Here is a 21,009-nt window from a genome sequence, read left to right on the forward strand (position 1 = left end):
ATACAAGGATCCTTTAGTAATTTATGTTCTTGCTATCTTTCTTGAATATAGAATCACAGTGAAAAAGTGACATTTGATATTGTACACAGATGAAAAAAGATATTTTGATTTCCAAACATCATTCCATAATCCATATAAGTCAACATGATCGTAACCATCCATAAAAACATTACAAGTAAGTCATACATCAATTTGGTGTTTCGACCAATTAAGAAGTAAGAGATCACAAAAACAAAAACAATAAAAAAAGAAAAAAGAAAAAAAAAAAAGCTACTTGATTTAACATTGAAGAGAATATATAGCATTTAATCTCTCATAAAGAACAAGTAAGATAATTTACCTTTTTCAAATGATTCTTAAAGCCCCTACTAATTTAAAAACATAAAATGAAGGCCAAGCGAAGCTTAAAATAGAAGAGAACAAGTATAATTTGAATCGTAAATCGTAGGATTCAAATCATAGAATCATAGGATTTATATAAAAAGGGACTCATGTTTGGGATTCAAATCGTTTTGCTTAAGATTTGACCAAAATCGCATATCGTAAATCGTAGGATTTTGACAACACTGCCGGTGATATTCAATTTAACAAGCAGATTTCAAATTCATGTGCAACAAAGCATGTGACATGAGATTACAGAGGACTCAAGGAATTTTGCTTGTAGCCACGGGGAACAACACTGTTGAGGACATTGACATTTATCGTCTCTGTACACGTGTTAGGAAAACAATAATCCTCCATGATACTCTTTATGTACCAGGCATGCGTCGAAGTTTGATTTCTATTTCTAACTTGTTAAGAGACAATTTTGATATTTGTATTTTTTTTTCCTAAAACTAGAGTATATTTGAGATTTAATAACCTCATCTATCATGAGAAAGTTTAATTTCAAATTTACTTATTATAAATGTAAATGGTGATGATGTATTTCCTCTTATTTTATCTACCATGTTGAATGAATAAATTGTATGTGAATCCTAAAATGGCACACAAGGTTAGATCACATTAAAAAGGATTGTATGACAAGAATAATTCATTTTAGTCTATTAGGCTCCTTATCTAGAATTGATTTGTTATTTTGTGAATATTGTGTATTCGGAAAAACTTGTAAAAAACCTTTTTTCCTAAAGCAACTAGGCCTAAGGTTCTATTAGATATAGTCCATTTTGACATCTATGGACTCTTAAATGTATGTGCTAAAAATGAATGCCAATACTTTGTCATTTGCATTAACAATTACTCATGTCATGAATGTGTATCTCATCTAACACAAATCTAAGACATTTGATTGTTTTCTCAAATACAACACTAAAGTTGAAAATTGAGTAGAGAAAAATATCAAAATCCTTAGATATAATAGAGGTGGCGATTATACATTGAAAATGTTCAAATTATACTATGAAAGTTTTGGCATCATCCGATAGTATACCATGACTTAAACTCCATAACAAAATAGAGTAACAAAGAGAAAAAAAATATGACATAGGCTAATCTCTCCACCACATTTTAGGCAGATGCGCCACTCACAACCATCTATGTTCTTAACAAAATCCCATCTAAATATGTTCCCAAGGCTCCATATGAGATGTGGTTTGGAGGATTCATTCTCTAGCTGTTGCCTACTCCTTATAGAAATAAACTTAATAACACTTAAAGGGATACGTTATCATTTATGAGGGACCATAAAAGATAGATTGAGAGTCTTAGGACGTGACTTTTTTCGAAGATGGAAACCCCAGTCGAAAGAAGTAAAAAGTGGAAATAAAACTTTTTAAAATCTCCAATATATTTTAAGAGAGTTAGAGCTTTGCTTCTCACAATGGAAATATTTCCATAGTTCATTAGAATAGTGGGGATTACACCTTAACATGCTCCTAAATTGTGTCAAAGTGAAGGGGAATTATTCCCAGAAGATACTTCCAAATTGATGGTGAAGTATACTCTTACATTAAGATTGACGATGATGAACTTAATTTTTATCAAGATACATTACTGTCTCCAACTTCAGCTAATTGGATAGTTGCCATTGATAAGGAGATCGCCTCCATGAAGAAAAATCATCTAGGAATTTGTAGATTTGTCGCTCAATTGCAAAGCAATAGGGAATAAATGGATACTAAAAAAAATAAAAAATAAAAAATAAAGAGACAGATGGTATGGTGGATAAGTACAAAGCACAATTAGTTGCTAAATGTTTCACACAAATTGAAGGCGTTGATTATAAGAACACTTTTTTATCTGTTGCAAAATCCTCCTCCATCTACATGATTTTGTCCATTACCGTACGCTTATACATATATTTGTATAAGATAGATGTAAAGACTGTATTCTTAAATGGTAATATAGATGAAGAAATACATATGCAATAGCTCATGGGATATATGGATTAAATAATCGAAAATCCATAAATTGTTAAAATCTATCCATGGTTTGAAGAAATCTTCGAGGGAATGGCATATGAGGTTCTACTCAACCATCACCACCTTTGGGTTCATAAGGAGTGAAAAAGATCATTGCATATACATGAAGTAGTCTAAAATATCTTTTTTTAAATTCTATTTCTTTATGTGGATGACATCTTACTTGTTGGTAATAATATATGATTGTTGATGACAATTAAAGATTGAGGTTTTTTTTTTTTTTTTTTCAAATTTTAAGATGAAAGATCTTGGTGAAGTCAACTTTATCCTCAGTATAAAGATCGTCAACGACTGTCCTAAGAGGTTCTTGGGCTTGTCTCAAGCCATCCACATACAAAATCTTAGAGTGGTTCAAGATGGAAAACTTGAAACTTGTTAAAACCCTTGTGGAGAAGATTACTAAGTTAGATAGGAAGTTGCATATGCAGATTAATGCTGAGAAATCAGTCATTCTCAGTATCCAATTTCGAGTGCAGTAGGTATTTTAATGTATGTCATGCTCTGCATTACACCAAATATCAGTTATGCAATTGGTGTAGTTAGTCATTACAAGAGTAACCCAGTACAGTCTCATTGGCAAGTCGCTGAATGTATATTCCACTATCTCAGAAAAAACCAAGGACCTAATGTTGTGTTATGGATGCACTATTCTCAATCTTCGAGAATTTTCAGATGCTCCTTGGGATGATGACTCCAATGAATGAAATTCAACTTCAGGCTATGATTCTTGCTCGGAGGCGCTATCTCATGGTCAAGCAAAAAACAGACATCCACAACCCTTTCATCCATAGAAGTAGAGTACATTACATGTTGTGTTGCTATTCAGGAGCGTGTATGGATTTAAAGATTCTTACAGAGTATATGTGATGTATTGGGCATTCATGAGCCCATGTCATTGAGGATAAACCACCTCTATCGTGACTTCGTGAAGGATTCTAAAGACCACCAAAAGTCCAAGCACATGGAGATTAAGTATCATTTCGTTTATAATCAAGTGAGAGATAAAAAATGTTCTCCTCAGCTACATTCTCACCAAAGAAATATTGGCGAATTTCATATGAACCTGTAGTTAAGAGATCTATTTTAGGTTCCCGTCAAGTAGATGGGATTGAGAAGAGCTTGAGCGATGTAGTTGTGTGCCTCTATCTTTTGTGATGTACCTTTGATTTCTTATTAATAAATGATCACTTCTTTTGTCTTGTATTGCGCATTACTTTTTTTTACAAGGTATGCAGATCATCAACATTTGTCTTGAGATCTTAAGAGATCTCTATCTATTTTAACAAGCCAGTCACCCACTTGCATAGGTAGATCAACTCTAAATGTATAGGAAAAGAATAATTGGGAGATATTCATATATCAAGACATGAATTTCCCTTTGTTATAAAGAATAAAGGATGAGGATACGAATGGTGAGAAGTCATATCTGCCTTGGTCATTAAAAAAATTGAATATGTGACTAATCAAAGTCGAAATAATGTAATTGCTCTATTACTCTTCTACGTGATTAACAGCATGGCCTGATTAAAAAGCCATGTCGTGAGGGAATGAGATGAATCATACCTCACATATGATGATCTACGTAATATAGACCCAATTTACCTACAAAATGCTTTCACTTGATTTAATCATTTCATCGTGCGTGTAGTTAGTCCCACAGATGACTCTTTGTATCATCGGCTACTATTCTCTTGTGTAAAGGAGAATGAGATTGAATGTCGTCACGTTAGTGTACAATGACCAAGGCCCTTAGATTGGGCTAGAGTTGGTAGCACTAGGAAAGTGGCTTAGTTAATTCTGAATTTCACATCTGCATGGAGAATATCTTGTAACAACTATACGAAGTTTTTAAAAGTATTAATATGCACTTGAAGACTTATCCACATAGTAATATCGAGTTTTGATAAGGTTTGCAACCAATATTCCAAAAAGTAAATGTAGCAAGCTATCACTTTAAGAGAAGCGATTTAAATTGATGTTTGCGAAAAATTGAATTTTATAAACAAACTCAATAAGTTGGATGAGTGCGTATACTAGTCGAATACTCTAGATTGGAGTCAACTCTATCTGGTGTGATCATGCGAACTAGGATGGGCATAATAAAGCTTGGGTTACTGAGTGCTAATCAAGTAGTCACTTAGTACTCAAACACATGTGAGAAGACTATGATATTATGAGACGAGATAGATGGATAATCTACATTGTGCCCCTCCCACATTTGTGGGCAACCACTAGTGGGTAGGTCCCAAACAGTTATCCATTGGAACATTTCTAGCTGGATATCCTTCTTTCCAATACCATTATTTCGAAATTCAAATGAGAGAGGATCATGATAAAGGCAGGGAGTTCGAAAGTAATTGGGATAAGCCCTATCGTATCCAAACTCCTAATTCTCTTGGTTCCTCCCTTTGGGAGGCATTCTCTCGGTAAAGGCACACATTCAAGTAATTCCTTAAAAGAAAATTGAGATGAATGATAAGAGAATATTGATTGTCCATTAGGTTGTCTCTAGATGATCTAAACCAGTAAAAGTGTTTGGTGGCCATCCTAACCTTAGGGTTAAAGGGGTGATTAGCTCCTTTCCACTTCGTAGGAGTTAGGCAAATCCCTGAACATGGGTGATCCATCTTCGTGCGAAGGTCCTTAAGATTGTGTAGATACCGTCAGATCTAGTTGGCCCACCCATTAGGGACCATCAGTGCCTACTTATATAGAATTTGCATCTTCAAATGAAGGCTAAAGATCAATAAGTCGGTATATCCAAACTAGGGGATTTATGGAGCACCCATTCACAGTGGGGCCCACTAGATACATGGTTTGGATACGGGACTGAAAGCATTAATTGTATATTTGCAAAGGCTCCGAACTTAAGAAATTCTCATCATCTCTCATCAAAAAATTAGAAACACTCTTGACTTCAATCTAACATGAGTATGGAGAGAATGAGTCTCCACAGGGTGCATGTAGCAGGGGCTTGTAAAAGTAGAACACGTGGTACTATCAAAAATTGCATTTGAAGGGGGTAAAGGTTCTTGTATACTAACCTTGTTATTGATGCTAGCTTCCACTGGAGTAGCACCAGAAGAGTCAAAGCTGGGTTTCTCAGCTAAGTTGGAATCTGATGGAATAGAAGCAATCTGCTTCCCTTCGAAAATGGCAGACACAACCATCCTATATTCAGCTTCCTCTTGCTCTGTCAGATCTATTACTTGGATGAAGGTGGGTAACAAGCGCTGAAATTGGTCTTGCTGCATAGGAACCAAAAACCACAAGAAATGGAAAACATCATTGGCAAATGTTATAAATCAGTCGTTCAAATTATTTCTGTATATTAAGTCATTTTTTACTTATATAAACAGTTAGGTTCATTAACCTACATTCCATGATTAATGAATGTGGATGTCAACAGGCTGGGCTGGCTGGCTAGGTCAGGATCAGCCTGTGCTCAAGCATGACCAAAACCAAAACAGACCAAGTTTTTTAGGCTTAAGTCTGAACCGAATAAAAGTTTGTCAAGCCCGAGCCTGGTTTGTTATGAAATCTCTACATGTATGTCAGTGATACAAGCACATTCATACGACTAATATACACTGTTATTGTTATGAACCATGCCTTACCCAGCCCAGCCCAACCCAACCTCCCCAACAAATGATCTTGCTGCCCGATTACTAATGGGATCCAATCGATGGGCCTAGTTATCAAGGCCCCAACCCAGCCCATGACAGGCTGGCCTGACCTGTTGACACTCTTATTTATGATCGCAGACCGCACCGATTGAAATGCATTTTTTAAATCAACAGAAGAAAAACTTTGAAAACAATTTTTGTTTCATTACAACTCCAGAACCCTCTTCTCCCTAGAAATCATTCACATGAAAGACTTCTATCAGATTTCTTTCAGAAGCCAAGAAATGGGTTCTGATGAATTCATTCAATTCACTGCTAAGATTGGGTAGACTAACCTTCTGTGTAACATTAAAAGCATTCCAACTATCTTTCCTACTGAGAGAAGTATGAATAAGCACACATTTTTAAGGCATGGGAGTTGCACCTTCATTATAAGAAAATTGATACAACTCTGATTTAACTAAGAGAGATACTTCCACAAGGTCATCATTTAAAGTTTTGATCAAAACCTGTACGTATCAGAAGATACGTACTGGTTTAAGTCCTGGGTGATCATTTTTTTAAAAATCAAATGGTACAACTCATATGAAGGGGTGGATACGGCAATCCAGACTGTTGTTCTGATCTACCACACTAGGGATGGGGCATTCCCAAAAATCTCAGATTGGGGATCCCATATCATTTGAATATCGGCAGTTGTAGTTCTCTTCTTATTTCTCCATCTGTTGCCCACAAATTGGAAGGTTAAGATTTTTGCACTGATGGGTTTTTTGGGGAATAGACAATCCGTGACGGACGCAACAGAACATTCTTTGGGATCACCCAGTCATGGGTCCCACTTGTTGGAATTGAAAGCCCTTTGGTTATTGGCTCATATTGGTCCATATTGGCTGATGGCCAATAAATATCGGTTTTGGCGATGATTGATATGGTACACTGAAACCGTCTTCGATCCTTGGACAGAATATGAATATTTTTACTAATCTTCAGCTAATGCTTATCCTATTTTGGACCCTTCTACATGTACAGATTTTGCATTTACCTAGATGCTTTCATCTTCTCTATTCATTCATAAAGTGATAAGGCATAAAAATCCTGAGACTCCTAGGTAGCTTTTGAAGCAAACTGGGTGATTCTTCTTACAGTTATGTTTGGATGCATTCATGCTTTCTTCATTGGACTTTCTTTTTCTTTTTTTTTCTTTTTTTTTTTTTTATAAAGATTATTCTTCCTTTTACTTTGTGTAATTCACACCTTGTGGTATATCCCATCTCGACAAAGTGTGTATTTCTCCAGGCAAGTACACCAATCTCCATGTCCTGGTGCGAACCACCATTGATCAGAAACCTGAAAAGCAAATTTGAACAATCAGGAAAACAGGCCAGATAATTTATACCATTAACTTCCAAACTATTTCATGGTATGGATGGAGGGAGAAGTCACATTAGTATTTTTAATTGCCTTGGGATTCTCATCCAATGTATCATCAGCATCATTGCCTTATCCCAACTAATCGGGGAATTCTCGACCAATGTATAAGAACAAAAAAAAAGAGAAGTCACACTAAGAGGTCTATTGAAATAAACCAGGAAAATGAATTTGGCAACAACAATTGTTGAAATGTAAATAGAAGAATGGAACAAATTAAGATTCTTCTGTTTGTTTTTCCAAGAGATTACATATTAGCTCATTGAGAATGAGTGGACATTGTCCATAACAGACCTATGACACCTAGATACTTCAAAAAATTGTAGTAAGTCAGATATTCAGGCCCTTGGATAAGGGATCCCCCTTTCCCACAACTTAAAAAATCCACATATACAGGGATTTTGAGCTCTAGAGTTATCGGCTATTAAGAGTTTTTTTTGAATCGTTGCAATTGGGCAACAAATTCAACTTACGATACTGTTAGGGAAGTATGTAAACACGATTACACCTATATGGGCAGTGGCCAATCCTTGATGCACCCCTAACCCTGAGAATTTTTTATTTTTATGATTATGATTTTTTATTTATTTTAGGGATCTGCTGAACCCGATGCCATAGTGGAACTCAGGTAAGATAGTACCAGACCACAAACAAACAAAAAAAATTACTATAAAACTATTGCCACAAGAAACTTGATTTGCTGAAATATTTTAGTAAAGCTTTGGAATGCCGGAATAAGGACCGCATTTCCGATGCCTCACTAGAAACAACCCATTTATATGGTTTGTTGGTTATCTTAGTTCATGAATCATGAAATGGATGGATAACATTTGCAATAAGTTGGCAACATTTCCATGAATGAAAGGGAGAATATGACGAGTTCTCTGCAAGTGTTGTTCAGTTTATTGCCAATTTCATCAGACTCCCCTCATTCACATGTTTTTGGGATTCCTTTTTGCATTACTGGCTGTACCTCTCTCATACAAATGGAAAGGACCAAGGACCTTTCAATACCAAATTTCATTTTAAAACGTCTATTTAGTTTAATCTGGAGATGCTAACTAGTCCAAAACTTTAAGCATTTCTAAATGGGCTAAACAAATTCTGAATCAGCAAAACTCAAGCAAGAGTTTGGAGGATCCTCATAACCAAAAACCTCATGTCATAGATCTCTGCAAGGTTGACATTGGAGCTGAATAATCTTTTATTTGGGTATGAGCAATCAGGAAATAATTAATCAAGCCAACCTTTTTGTAGAGCTTTGCATAAGCTTCCCAACGTTTTATCTGGAAAAAAGATCTTCTGTCAACTACTGCTTCAGAAGCTCCAAGTCCAAAGCTCACAGCCACGAGTAGCTCTCTTCCCCCCTTATCCATACTGCAAAATCAGAATCTCAAGCTTTAGTTAGTGAAAATAACTAGTATTCTTTGTAAAATAACTTTGGGCACGAGGACCGTTTAACCTGACAATGACAGCTGCAAGTAAGTGACTCCCCTCCACTCTAAGGACTGGATGTCCTACTTTCAGGGAACTATACTTCTGAAATTCATCATCTTGAATAGGAGTTTCATCCATCAACCCTTTGGATTGGTATTGGGATGTATTTATCCTGGAATTATGTGTAATGCTTGGGAATGTAACGTTGTTCTCAGTTTCCTTATAAAGCCAATGTGCAGCAAGTCCAAATTCTGCATGCTCATGCATCCTCTACACAGTTGAAGAGTCACTTGTCACTATTTGCTAAACTACAAGATTGTATCACCAGGAAAATTACTACTGATATTTCGTACTAGTAAAGGTTGTACTACCTGAGTTCTTATTTGCACCTCCAAGGGTGAGCTATCAGGACCTTGAACAGCAGTATGAAGAGACTGCAAGAAGAAGAGAAAATTGACGCATGCTAGCAAGAAATGTGAAAAAGAGAAGGCAAATACCCATTTGAATTGTTTCTGCTACTTGTACCAAGCCAAAAAAATCATAAACACAATTCAAACAGTCTGTTCTGAACCATTAAGAACTCCCAATTTTGAGGAGCAGGATAAGTAGAGCTGGGACCGAACATAAATATTCAGAGCTCAGGGACGTATGTTGGATCCCAACATAACTTGTCAGTGAAAAAAACAAACACATGTAGCCAGTGGGTAAATTATTGAAAATATCAAAAGTAATTTGATCAAGTGGGTTATCTTGAGAAAGGAATTTAAGGTATTTCGATATTAGATATGCCTCATTGTTGCGACCAATAGGTTTCAAGCCTTGGCTTTTTGCATTCAGTAACAAATTGTAATGAAGGCTATACATGCATAGCCTACATATGGCACCATAACGAATGGATTTTGATTATTCAATTAAATGAAACTGGTTTCTTTTGTTTATCCTGAGATGCAAAATTTCACCTAGAGGTGAGACTCTTCCAGATCCCCAGAATGAGGCTCCTTGGGGTTTTTGTGTGGTATGATTCCACATATTTATCCCTTTTCCTATTGGTTATTCTGTTTTCTGCTGCGCCTGCAAGTAAAGAGGTAATCAATTTTGGGGCGTCATCTTGGAGGTTTTGATCTTCGAAATGATAACTAACCTATCCTAATTCAATTATTTCAAGCTGTGCAGCATCATAGTGGTGAGGACAAGTTAAATGAAGTGGAGGCACTTTCCCTGAGAGAGGATACACGGATTATCGTCAAGGATTTCTTTGGCCCTTTGATTGTGGAATGACATTCTTTAAATGTTATTGGATGGCTTCCAATGAGCATTCAGAGAATTGAAAGATTTCTTTTGTTTTGAATGAAATCCAAGACACGGCTTCTAGGATAAACATTTCATCTTGTCCATGTAGTTGGAGAAGTTGATGTGGATTCTTACTGGGGAGGGTAAGCCCCTTGGCTCCTTGTGTTGGGAGGTTTCTTCTTCTTGTTTTAAGCTGGAAGACTGACAGGAACACAGATAATTTATGTTGGCATGCTACCATAAGGTCACCATTACCGACAGTCAGATTGTTGCCTCGACATCCCATGGAGGCATGGAGGATCTAAGATCCATGGATTAAGCAACCTACATAACAAATAAATAAAATAATAGGAAATGAACTTGCAAGGATATACAGATTTCCAACACAGCAGCACATACGACACCAATACTAATAGGGAAAACCTGAGTTCCTCAAGCTAAAAAGCATATACTTCCTCTTAAGATTAGGATGGGACTGGATTCATTCTTCTCAGTGTGCTAATTATTCTGAGCAGATTGAAATCCAAGAATCTTAGTAGTTCAATCTGAATAGCTGAAGCAGGAACAAATGGAACTTTATATGACCGCATTAATATATCGAAGTATATTTGTTATATAGCATGTTTAGATCTCCCAAAGTCATGAACCAATGAAAAGAAAGCAGCCGCTCAATTAGCTAACCAAATGATTATTAAGGAATGGCTACCCAAATATTACAAACCTCCAATTTCTAAGGGCATCTTTGGCAGTAGACATGTAAATTCCTTAACAGGTACAGATGCCTCCAAATAATTTTTAAACCATGAATGACAGATAACTGGAAAGGAGGACATCAAACATATCGTACATGGAAGATCTGAAAATTCCTCAATTCTCAACTATTGGTATGAGCTGGGCTAGAGCCAGAGACCTTGATCTTGAAGAAAAGAGCACCTCTCATTGAGCTACAAACTTGAACCCCTTATAGGTACCAAATCTCTCTCATAAAATGTTTAAGATCCCTCGTTAAGAATTAGATGGCCACTCAAATCAAATATGCATGAATTGTAAAAGTGACGTGGCTCTTAAGAAATTACGAGTTACAATTTGCCCTACTGATCTACTAGGTCAGTTGTGTGAAAATAGAACTGATAACAAATGTTATTGCAACAATTTGACATTTAAGATTGTAATATTGTGTAGTTTTCTACACTTAATTTTGCAGCACAGATAGATCTCTCATCCGGTTACTATCAACTCCAGCAGTACCAACAGTACACAGCCTAGAGCATGCCGTTCAGCCTTTCTATAGAACACAATACAGTTGGGCAATCAAAATTTTCAATCAGAGGATATTCACCTGATAGCCACTAGGCTTCGGATTTACGATGTAATCATCAAACTCACCATCAATAGGGGTCCAGAGCCTGCACAACAAAGGTGAAGCAGATAGAAACAGCTTACTCTTAGTTGATTGCATTGATGGAATGGATGACCAAGCCCTAGGGTTGGGCTGTTCTGCACCACATTCCTAGGAATTAAAAGAGTACAACATACAGTTCTTTGTAATATTGAAATGCATGGTACAAGAATTCATCACAAATTTCTCAAAAAAGTGAAGAAAGTGAATAGGGTTAGATCCTGAAGGTAAACCTACAAATAGCATTTTTTTCCCCTCAATATCATTTAAGCCATGCAAACTGAAGGACTTTGTAGTGTATCAGAATTGCATCCATCCATGTGTCACATTAAGAAACTATCATTTCATCTGATAAATCCAAAAATTACATAAAATAAACATGTAATATATTTATTCACCTGTGCATAATGTCAAGAAGGCTGTAGCAACACTTAACTGCAGCTCCATGCAGTGTTCCATTCCTATCCCCAACAACCACCCGCAATGCACGGGCATCATATACTTGCCTGATGCCAACACCTTTCCGTTTCATCTATTCATTATTTACATAGGATCAATAAAATTCCGGCATTCAAACTATCCAGTCACAACTCAATATATATGTATGCATATGCATATGCATAGCATGCATCCCTGCATGTGTCAAAGATGGATGCACACTTGTGTGGGTCTGTGCGTAGTTTTTTTTCCCCACATATTTTCATAAATCTACTGGAGGGAAAAGCTTTATAGAATAGCTATATGACCAGACATGCTTTATGTGACAATGTAACATGTTCATAGGATGAATGTAGTTGACGTGGATGAGTGGCAATTTAAGGGTAGAATGATAAATGAATTCATTTGAGGGAACTTAGGAGTAGCACCAATAAGTCATAAGATCAGGGGAAGTAGATTTAGATGGTTTGACCAGGTGCAACGAAGACCAAGAACTGTGCTAGTTAGGAGTGAGTTAGTTCAAGTTGAAGGCTCTAAAAGGGGAAGGGGGAGGCCGAGAAGGACGTGGGAGGAGATAGTAAGAAAGGACTTGATGACCTATGATTTAACAGAGTATGGTCCTTTATAGAGTGGAATGGTGGAACAGGATTCACAAAGCTGACCCCAATTAGTTGGGATGAAGCTTAAACGAAAATGATGTGATTTTCCTAGATCTGCAATTTGACCAACCCTTTGAATTTCATAGGGTATCTCTAACATTGATAGTTTCCATAAACAATTTGAGCCATATGGAATTTGTATCTACATTTCAAATATTTCTATCCCCCATTTTCCACAATTAACAGAAATAAAATTTCATGACTCAGATTGTTTAACATGATTTTCTGTGTATTGGCATTAATCATAACCTTCTTTCCAAGGGCATGTTTCCATGCTGGCAAGAGTAGAACATGGTGATGTTGAGAAAGACACCATGCCTACATATAACTCAAACAAATTGAAACAAGATAACTAAGAAACACCTCCTAAGATAATACAGCAAGAATTTACCACAGCTTAGCCATACCTTGCAATAGATACTATACAAGCTTTTCAGGCGGCTAGATAAAGTTACTTCCATACCGGGAATATAACTGCAAAACAAAGTTCAAAAACTAAATCAATGCGCATAGAATGTGCTAGACTAGTCATGGTATCTCCATATAAAAGACTGCTAAAACAAACCACCATCACAATCATCAACCATTCTCACAGCTATTTGAGCACAAGTAAAACAAATCAAATTAGCAATTATGATCCGCAACTAAATGAAAAAGGATTCCATGGTGCATACGATGTCGATATAAATAACTCCCGCTCAAGTGTTTCCTCACAGATTGCTAGAGATGCCAAAGCAATCCCAGCATCACTAAGGACCTTAGGTTTTGGGTTGGGAACCTCTGAGCATTCCCTAAGATTATTAAGAAAATTAGTCCGCTTCCTTCTATCCTGTAATATATTGAATGGCAGTACTGCTTGCAAGAGATCCTGCAGAGAGTGATTGAAAGAAAGGAGCCATTAGAGGCTTACTAAAAAGCTTTGAACAATAAATAAAAAATAAAAAATTGATGGATGTAAGTTGATAGCTATATTGACAAAAGGATGGTATAATCTAGTTTAAATGATCTCTCTTCCCTGTGCCTTCATCTGAAAATGGTATTCATTATAAATAAATTATTGAGGAGAGTATACAAGGATAACTTATTACTGGCTGAATCAGAATCACATGAAGTGGGAACAATGGGGGCATCAACAAAGGATCAAGGAAGTGATCATTCCCAAAATAGGAAGAAAACAGGATAGCCTAGGAAGTTTGCATATATATTAAGAAAACAACATATAAATGTGTAGATTCCTTAGCAGATATATATCCCAAACATTATTTTTTGAATGATAACCATGAATTTATTAAAAGATAAGAACAACAGAGAGCTAAAAAAACCACCAGGCAAAGGGACAAAAATGCCAAAGAGCCTGCACAATGAGTAATATTATCATCACTCCATAGCAATATACCTCAATAGCAATTCCGTAACAAAAACCAAAAAGAACAATAGCAGTATCATGAGAGCCCAAAACAAAGACAAGCTGAGCACAAACACAAGTTAACACCCAAGAGAGAGCCCAAAAGGATAATCCGCTTTCATATCCCCATTGCTCTTCTCCAATCACAGAAAAACTCCTCTCTTGAAGCACCAGGAAATTCCATTCTCACCATCACCCAATCCATAATCGCAGTCAAAATCCTTCTTCTAATGATCCTCCCATTTCTTTCGACACAAACCACATGAAAGCCCATCCACAAAGTGTCCTTTAATGATCTGCTAAAAACCCTCTCAATCCCAGACATATAAAAAATGGTACTGCACCTTCACCAAAGGACAATGTAATGGTTGATGGACTCCTCATCCTCCCAATGCATGTACAAAATGTTTGGGAAACAAAATTGACTTTTCTGCAGATTTTCCAGAGTCAGAATCTTATTTGCTGTGGCTGAAAATAACTTATTTAATGACTGTTTATTATGGAGTTCCAAAACTATCTAGATTCCAAAACAACCAAAGCTACAATGTATCTATTTAAATAACATTAAAAAAATAACTAATTAAGTGTTGCATTTGTGCAGAGTTTAAAAATGTCTAGATTCCAAAATGAACAAAACTACAAATATTAAAAGACCAATGTTCACTAAGAAGTTTAAAAAATGTTTACGTTCCAAAACAAATAGTAAAAAAGCAATGAGTTGTATAAATAAATGATAATGCCTTTCATTAATATCATTTTGTAAGAGCATGATTTATTTGTTTCAGTTTCTAAGTATAGAATATACAAAATGTTTTAATCATTAAGAGGACTCACTCTCGGTAGACTTAAGAAGCACCAGCAGACATAAAGGAATTAGTTTGGTGAAGTCCTCACCTTCATGGTTGTTTTATCGTCATCAGTTGTTAAAGAATCTTCATGGTTGGGAATAACATTATTCTCATGCAAAGGTACAAGCAAGCCAGCTTTTGCAGATACTCTCCTCAGATTTCTTGTCCTATTGCTAGCATTCCACATGGATGCAAGCTCAGCTCGCATTTGGCGAAAAGTATGAGGCTGTCCAAGGCAAGCGAATGATTAAATTCTATAGATAATTTTTTGGGGAGCAACAAGTTCTATAATTGAATCTTTGACAAGCATCAATAAAATGGCATAAAATGCATACAGATGAGCACACCAGATATTAGATCTTAATGCCGATGCTAAAACTAGAAAAAGAGAAAAAAAAAAAAAAAAACAGGAGAAAGGGCACTGCCATTACTTGGTGAAGTGTAACACTCCTTTCCAATTAAGTGCCATGATGATACAAACTTTTTTACATGACAAACATATGGAGAAAGTAACATCCATGGATTGGTATTTCCAGGTTCCAAAGGAATTGAATCTGTGCACAACATGAATCGAAACCATGAAACAAATAACAATCTAAGTAGTGTTCTACTTCAAAAGGGCAAGTTCTGGCACTAAAGCAATAAAGGAATACTTTCTTAAATCATTACCCTGGCTATATTTCAAGTCAATTTCCAAATTGGAAGTTTGAGAAATATGTTAGAATAACTGTCCTATTGGGCCAGTTTGGATTGGTGGAAACCAAAATGTGGATATGGAAAACCAAACGTCACATAAGAGGAAAGGGAAATGTGTGGAAAAGAATCTGCGTTAACTTGTTTTTCTAGTACGTGATTTCCAAGGAAATGTTAAAAAGTCCATGGTCAAAAAGCAAAAGCTGTCTCTCATAATAGTGGAAATTGCCATGTAACAGGTTATCTTAAGGACATGGAAATCACCCTTTTCAAGGAAAACCATGGAAATGGAAATCAATTTCTACAATCAAACTGTTTTAAGAAACAAGGGAAACTTCACATTGGAGGAAATCGATTTCTTGTCCATGGTTGAAAACAGGATTCCACAAATCCAAACAGCCCCAAATGTAACTGAAACAGTACAATAGAAAACAAGGTTCCATCTAAATAGATTGTTAATGCCAGCTGAAGTAGCTAGTTAGTCAGAATACAGTCATACACAGAAACAAAAAGGCAAAAGATAAAGATCCTAAGATCACATTATAACCAGGTTGCATCACATCTTCTTTTGCCAAGTCTACAATCTCAACAGCCTCCCGAAGAACATACATGATGGACAGAAATGTATAATGGCTCACGAAGAGCTAAAAACCTCAATATGTATCAATGTCAATGAAGTCACACAGTTACAGGTCCACACCAAATAGCAGTTAGTAACCTTCAACCTTGAATGAATCAGATGTAGAGCACTTCAATTATCTGAGGATCCTGCGGTTTCCAGGAAGGCTTTTGATTTCACCTCATCAGGATAAGAGCTCTAATAGGCCACTCCACTTGGCTCAACCCACAAAAGATCTCCTTTACAAGAGAACACCTACAGAAGTACAACTTACGAGCTTCTGCAGGCAATGTTTTAAATGTCGACGATATCAACCGATATATCCCACGATATATGTTGTATCCCACATGTGCGATACGAAACGCATAAGTAGTGCTGATATATCCCACATGTTCGATCCGGTGAAAATTTTCAATTTCCAATTCCTTTATTTTTTTTTTTGAAATTATGTTAAATCAGTGTCAAATGGTTTTAAATCCATTGGTTCTTTCATGTTTTGCATGAAAAATCATGGAGTTGGAGCTTTGATTTTGATATCCATTAGTTCTTCATGTTTTTTTCAAAATTTTCCTTCAGCTAGCTATCAATTGAGACTAATTCTGCAGTATTTAGAGTAATTGATGGAATGATTCTCACATACTCTCTAATTTGGAATTTTGAGTGTAGGCGGTCCGATTTGGAAAAAATTCAAAATTTCCCCAATCTCCCAAATTGCTTGCATTGTTGCACTCCAAACATGAAATCAAGCATGCATGAGGGATGATCTACTGATTTGTCAAGTCCTTGTCAATTTTCAGAAAATAAAAATCATTTTTAATTAAAAATTAATAAAATATATATTTTTTCAAAATTTCCCTTCAACCAGTTGTCAATTGAAACTAATTTCGAAGTATTTATGAGTATTTGATAAAATGATCATCACATAAACTCTAAATGTTATGCATTCGATTTGAATATATTTACATTAGTTCAGTCAAACAACACATAGCTTAAGACCCTATACAAAGAAAACCCATTATGTGCACTTCTTTTTTAAGATGTTATGACGTAAAAGTGTGTATTGAGGTCTTTTTTAACAAACCCTGAAGTTTCATTGAAAAATTCAACCATTTCCCCAATGTTTTCCCATGTTTCCCAAAAAGTGCGATAAATTACCCGTTACAAACGATATATCTCCTACGATAACCGATACATATCTGTATCCCAAGGATGCGATACGTAACGCGATACCAATATTTCGAACACTGGCTGCAGGAAGCTTTTCCATCTACCATTGTGTCTGGAACTAGCTGTACCCAATTAAGCTACAATCTGCCAATCTCTATGCAGTAAGCAACCCGAATACCATGGAAAATTTTAATTTCTTTAGCTGGGTTGGCATGCATTAGAACTCTCAGAAACTGGGTCTGCACCAAACATATATATTTTCTTGCCAATTCAGAAGAGTAGCAATGATTTTTCGCAAGTTCGAATGAGTCCTAACAATTTCAGTCGCAGGTAGTCACACTCTGAACAGTTTCAAAATCTTGAGGCCACTAGACATCATCATCATCGTCTAAACCTTATCCCAACAAATTGGGGTCTTGGGATCACTAGACACATACTTTCGTAATTATGTGAACAGGGTCAACAGAATAATCTAAATTTCTTGCCCTGGCTCCTAAAGGAAATTCAATTCACAAAATAAGAATCAGTGGAAGTGCAAAACAACAGCCATTTTAGTAATGAATATTGCATATCTCAAACAGGATCATCTCATGCTGAAAAAAAAGGATAGAAGCATCATGGCTTATCCTTTGCCAAGCTAAAAGAAGTGCCTACTTTTAAAAGTTAAAAACAAAAAAAAACAAACAAAACAAAGCAAAGCAAAATATGCACTAAATAAGGAAAATAGGGTGAAAAGTAATGTTTACTAGTAGCTTTAAAAGGGAAATGAGTGGTCTATTTTCCTGGAAGATACTCAGCTATGTGCCTATGCCGACTACCAGCAACAAAATTTGAGAATGTTATAATGTTTTCATGATTTATCTTCCTCTATGCATGAAAAATAGTCAGATGGCTTGTAAACGAATTAGTGATACCTGAAGAACAGCAAAGCATAGATCTTCCAGTTCAGCTTTTAAAGCCCACACGCCCAATCTAGAAGCAAGGGAGCACCAAACCGCTAATGTCTCTTGTGCAACAGCTTGAGCCTTTTGTGATGGCAGAGCATAACTGTAAGAAAAAGCCAAACTGTGATTCATATGATCATATTGTTAACTAAAACATCAGTCAACACAACCAAGACCTTCAAAGAAATTTAGCATTCCACAGTTTAGAAGTGCCAACTTTTTTGTGTAGCACTAGAAGCCCACACAACTGTTAGCGAATTTTAGAAAGACATCTCCTGCCAGCAGTCTTATCTTCCTATCACTTCACTTTGTTCACGAGATCTGATCTCTTCAGACCTCACTGGACTGGGCGAAGGGGTCCTGCCACCAACCCACATAATGGGAGCTCGTGTGGAACCTTGGATTTCTAGTGTAACAGTGTTGGAACGTAACAAAATATTACGGCCACGTCATATAGGGACCTATGGTATAGGGAACTTGGCCAAAATATGGACACGTGAAGGGCCCAAGAAGCATAATTTTTGCAAAATTTCTAGATTTTAAAATAAAGAAGAGGTTCCCCCCGTCTAGACACAATTAGATACCATAAAACCACAAACCAGTGGTCAGATTTTTACCTCTGATTTGTGTGTATGATTGTTTGCAAAAGTCCAGTGCTAATCCACCAACGTATGAGGTCTCTCCCCAATCTATCCTAGAAAGCAAAGAGCCGAGAGGCCCGCATATTGCAGAGATTGGGCTGGGCCATCCGCAGCTTGAGAGCAGCCCATAGGTGGACCCAAGCATGCGCAAGTATGTATAATGGAGGGAGGGAGAGAGAGAGAGAGAGAGAGAGAGAGAGAGAGAGACTCTCACTCTCTCTCTGTATATATATATATAATGCAGATGTGGGGATGTTCGAGCCTCTCTCTTGGCTCAATCTACTGCAGGATAGGACTATTTCTAAGGAGAAATCAAGGTTTGAGAGGAAAACGCCAATATGGTGCCCCTCACCACTACAAACTTTGGTAATTCCCTACTACCGCATCCTAATGCATGTACCAAACCACATCCATATGTTAGCCACTAATGTGACCTCATATGGTGAGTCAAAGCCCAAAACACCAGGAAAATGAAGTCCCAACACGACATTAGGTCTAAGGATTAGTCAAAGCTAGTACATGATTAGGTCAATCCGATCTAGGCATGATGGGTTTCCAAACCAAAGACTTGATGTAATCCTCCAGTACAAGTGCTCAACCAAGCCTAGCACAAGAACATGCATTTTGTGAACACTCATGCTCCCATGTGGGATAGGGCCAAGGTAGAGTTAACCCGATGGTGGAGACCTTCCATTCTAACTCATTTAGAATGGAAGGCTGCCCACTCCCGTAGTTATGGTCATGGAATTTAGGGTACTGAGATCGAGGAAACAAAACTCTTCCTTGGGAGTAGCCGTTTTGTCCAGACTCGTCTTCCCCTAGGTCACCAAAGGAAACCTTCTCCTTTAACCCATAAAATATTCACATGTTTCATTAGTTTCACACACAAATAATTGACGAGAAAGAAAAACATTCCATTAATGAATAACTGAGGTCATACATAAAACATTAGCTTTTCAGGCACAAAATACTAACTACAAATTGCTCAAAAGAAAAGAGAGTAACTCTTAAGAAAAGAGGTCAACTAATAGAAAAAGGAAGACATCGTTAAGAAGGATGGTCTCTCCTAGGGGTAGCCAACTGATTTCTATTCGGAGAAAACGTTCAAAAATCATAATTCTCTTACATTACATTTACTAAATAAAGACAAAAAAAAAAAGGACTCCTGATTTGAAATTGCAAACGACTCCTGATGATTTGAAATTGCAAAGGACTCCTGATCTTCCATGAAAAAAATAGCATGCTTCCAAAGCATCCAGTTCCCTTTCTTTCTTTCTTTTTTTTCCTTTTTTTTTAAAGGGAAAGATTCTCTATTCATTTCAGAACAAGGGGAACTATACAGCCATTCGGGCGAGGGCCCACAAAAACCGGGTCTCACCTATCATATGCGCAAAAACTAAGAAAAGACAAAGAAAACCCCAAAACAAAAAAAGCGGACGAACGTATGTTAGGGGGGTCTGACCGACCCTAGCCCCACCTTGTCAAGGAATGTTAACCCTCTAATCTCGTGGGGCAATGACGAAAGGCAGGAAAACTGATGGGAGGTTTGGGATGCGCTACCAAGTTTCGCTAAGCCATCCGCCGGAGCATTTCCTTCCCTAAGCACGTGTTGAACAATAACACGCCACAAATTCCCCAATTTACCTATCCTTAATTTCTAATTTCGCCAGGACCAAGCGTGGGAAGGGGAGCTGTTCAGAAGGTCCACCACTAGTTTGGAATCCAATTCGACAATAATGTTGAGGAGACCCTTGGCAAAGCAGAGGACGAGTCCATCTCAAACCGCTCTAAGTTCGGCAAGGTTGTTAGAACCTGACCTGTAACCCATTGCGAAAGCAAATATCACATTCCCGCTCTCAGATCTACAAATACCCCCAGCACTAAATGGGCCCGGATTGCCTCTCGAGGACCCATCCACATTACGTTTGGCCCAACCAAAAGGAGGCCGCTTCCATGTGATTAACTGGGCCTGGCGTCTTGGAGGGGCTGGGATTA

At 37.0% G+C, this 21,009-nt stretch overlaps 1 protein-coding gene across 3 annotated transcripts in view; it reads right to left on the reverse strand.

Annotated features, from left to right (window-relative positions):
- LOC131234015 (uncharacterized) overlaps window positions 1-21,009 on the reverse strand; it is a 29,872-nt gene that overhangs the window by 2,292 nt on the left and 6,571 nt on the right. Inside the window, exons 7-17 of one of the 3 annotated variants that reach the window (XM_058230968.1) lie at window positions 18,344-18,476; window positions 14,997-15,176; window positions 13,372-13,565; window positions 13,105-13,171; window positions 11,999-12,132; window positions 11,541-11,607; window positions 9,283-9,345; window positions 8,937-9,181; window positions 8,722-8,851; window positions 7,301-7,393; window positions 5,465-5,668 (exon numbers count right to left, since the gene is read on the reverse strand). In XM_058230968.1, the coding sequence (XP_058086951.1) occupies window positions 5,465-5,668; window positions 7,301-7,393; window positions 8,722-8,851; window positions 8,937-9,181; window positions 9,283-9,345; window positions 11,541-11,607; window positions 11,999-12,132; window positions 13,105-13,171; window positions 13,372-13,565; window positions 14,997-15,176; window positions 18,344-18,476 (1,510 nt within the window). Of the gene's footprint in view, window positions 1-5,464; window positions 5,669-7,300; window positions 7,394-8,630; window positions 8,852-8,936; window positions 9,182-9,282; window positions 9,346-11,540; window positions 11,608-11,998; window positions 12,133-13,104; window positions 13,172-13,371; window positions 13,566-14,996; window positions 15,177-18,343; window positions 18,477-21,009 lie in introns of those variants that run through there. The other 2 variants (XM_058230969.1, XM_058230970.1) reach the window with 2 other exon arrangements.

The sequence above is a fragment of the Magnolia sinica genome, chromosome 18, assembly GCF_029962835.1.
Source record: "Magnolia sinica isolate HGM2019 chromosome 18, MsV1, whole genome shotgun sequence".
Taxonomy (NCBI): domain Eukaryota; kingdom Viridiplantae; phylum Streptophyta; class Magnoliopsida; order Magnoliales; family Magnoliaceae; genus Magnolia; species Magnolia sinica.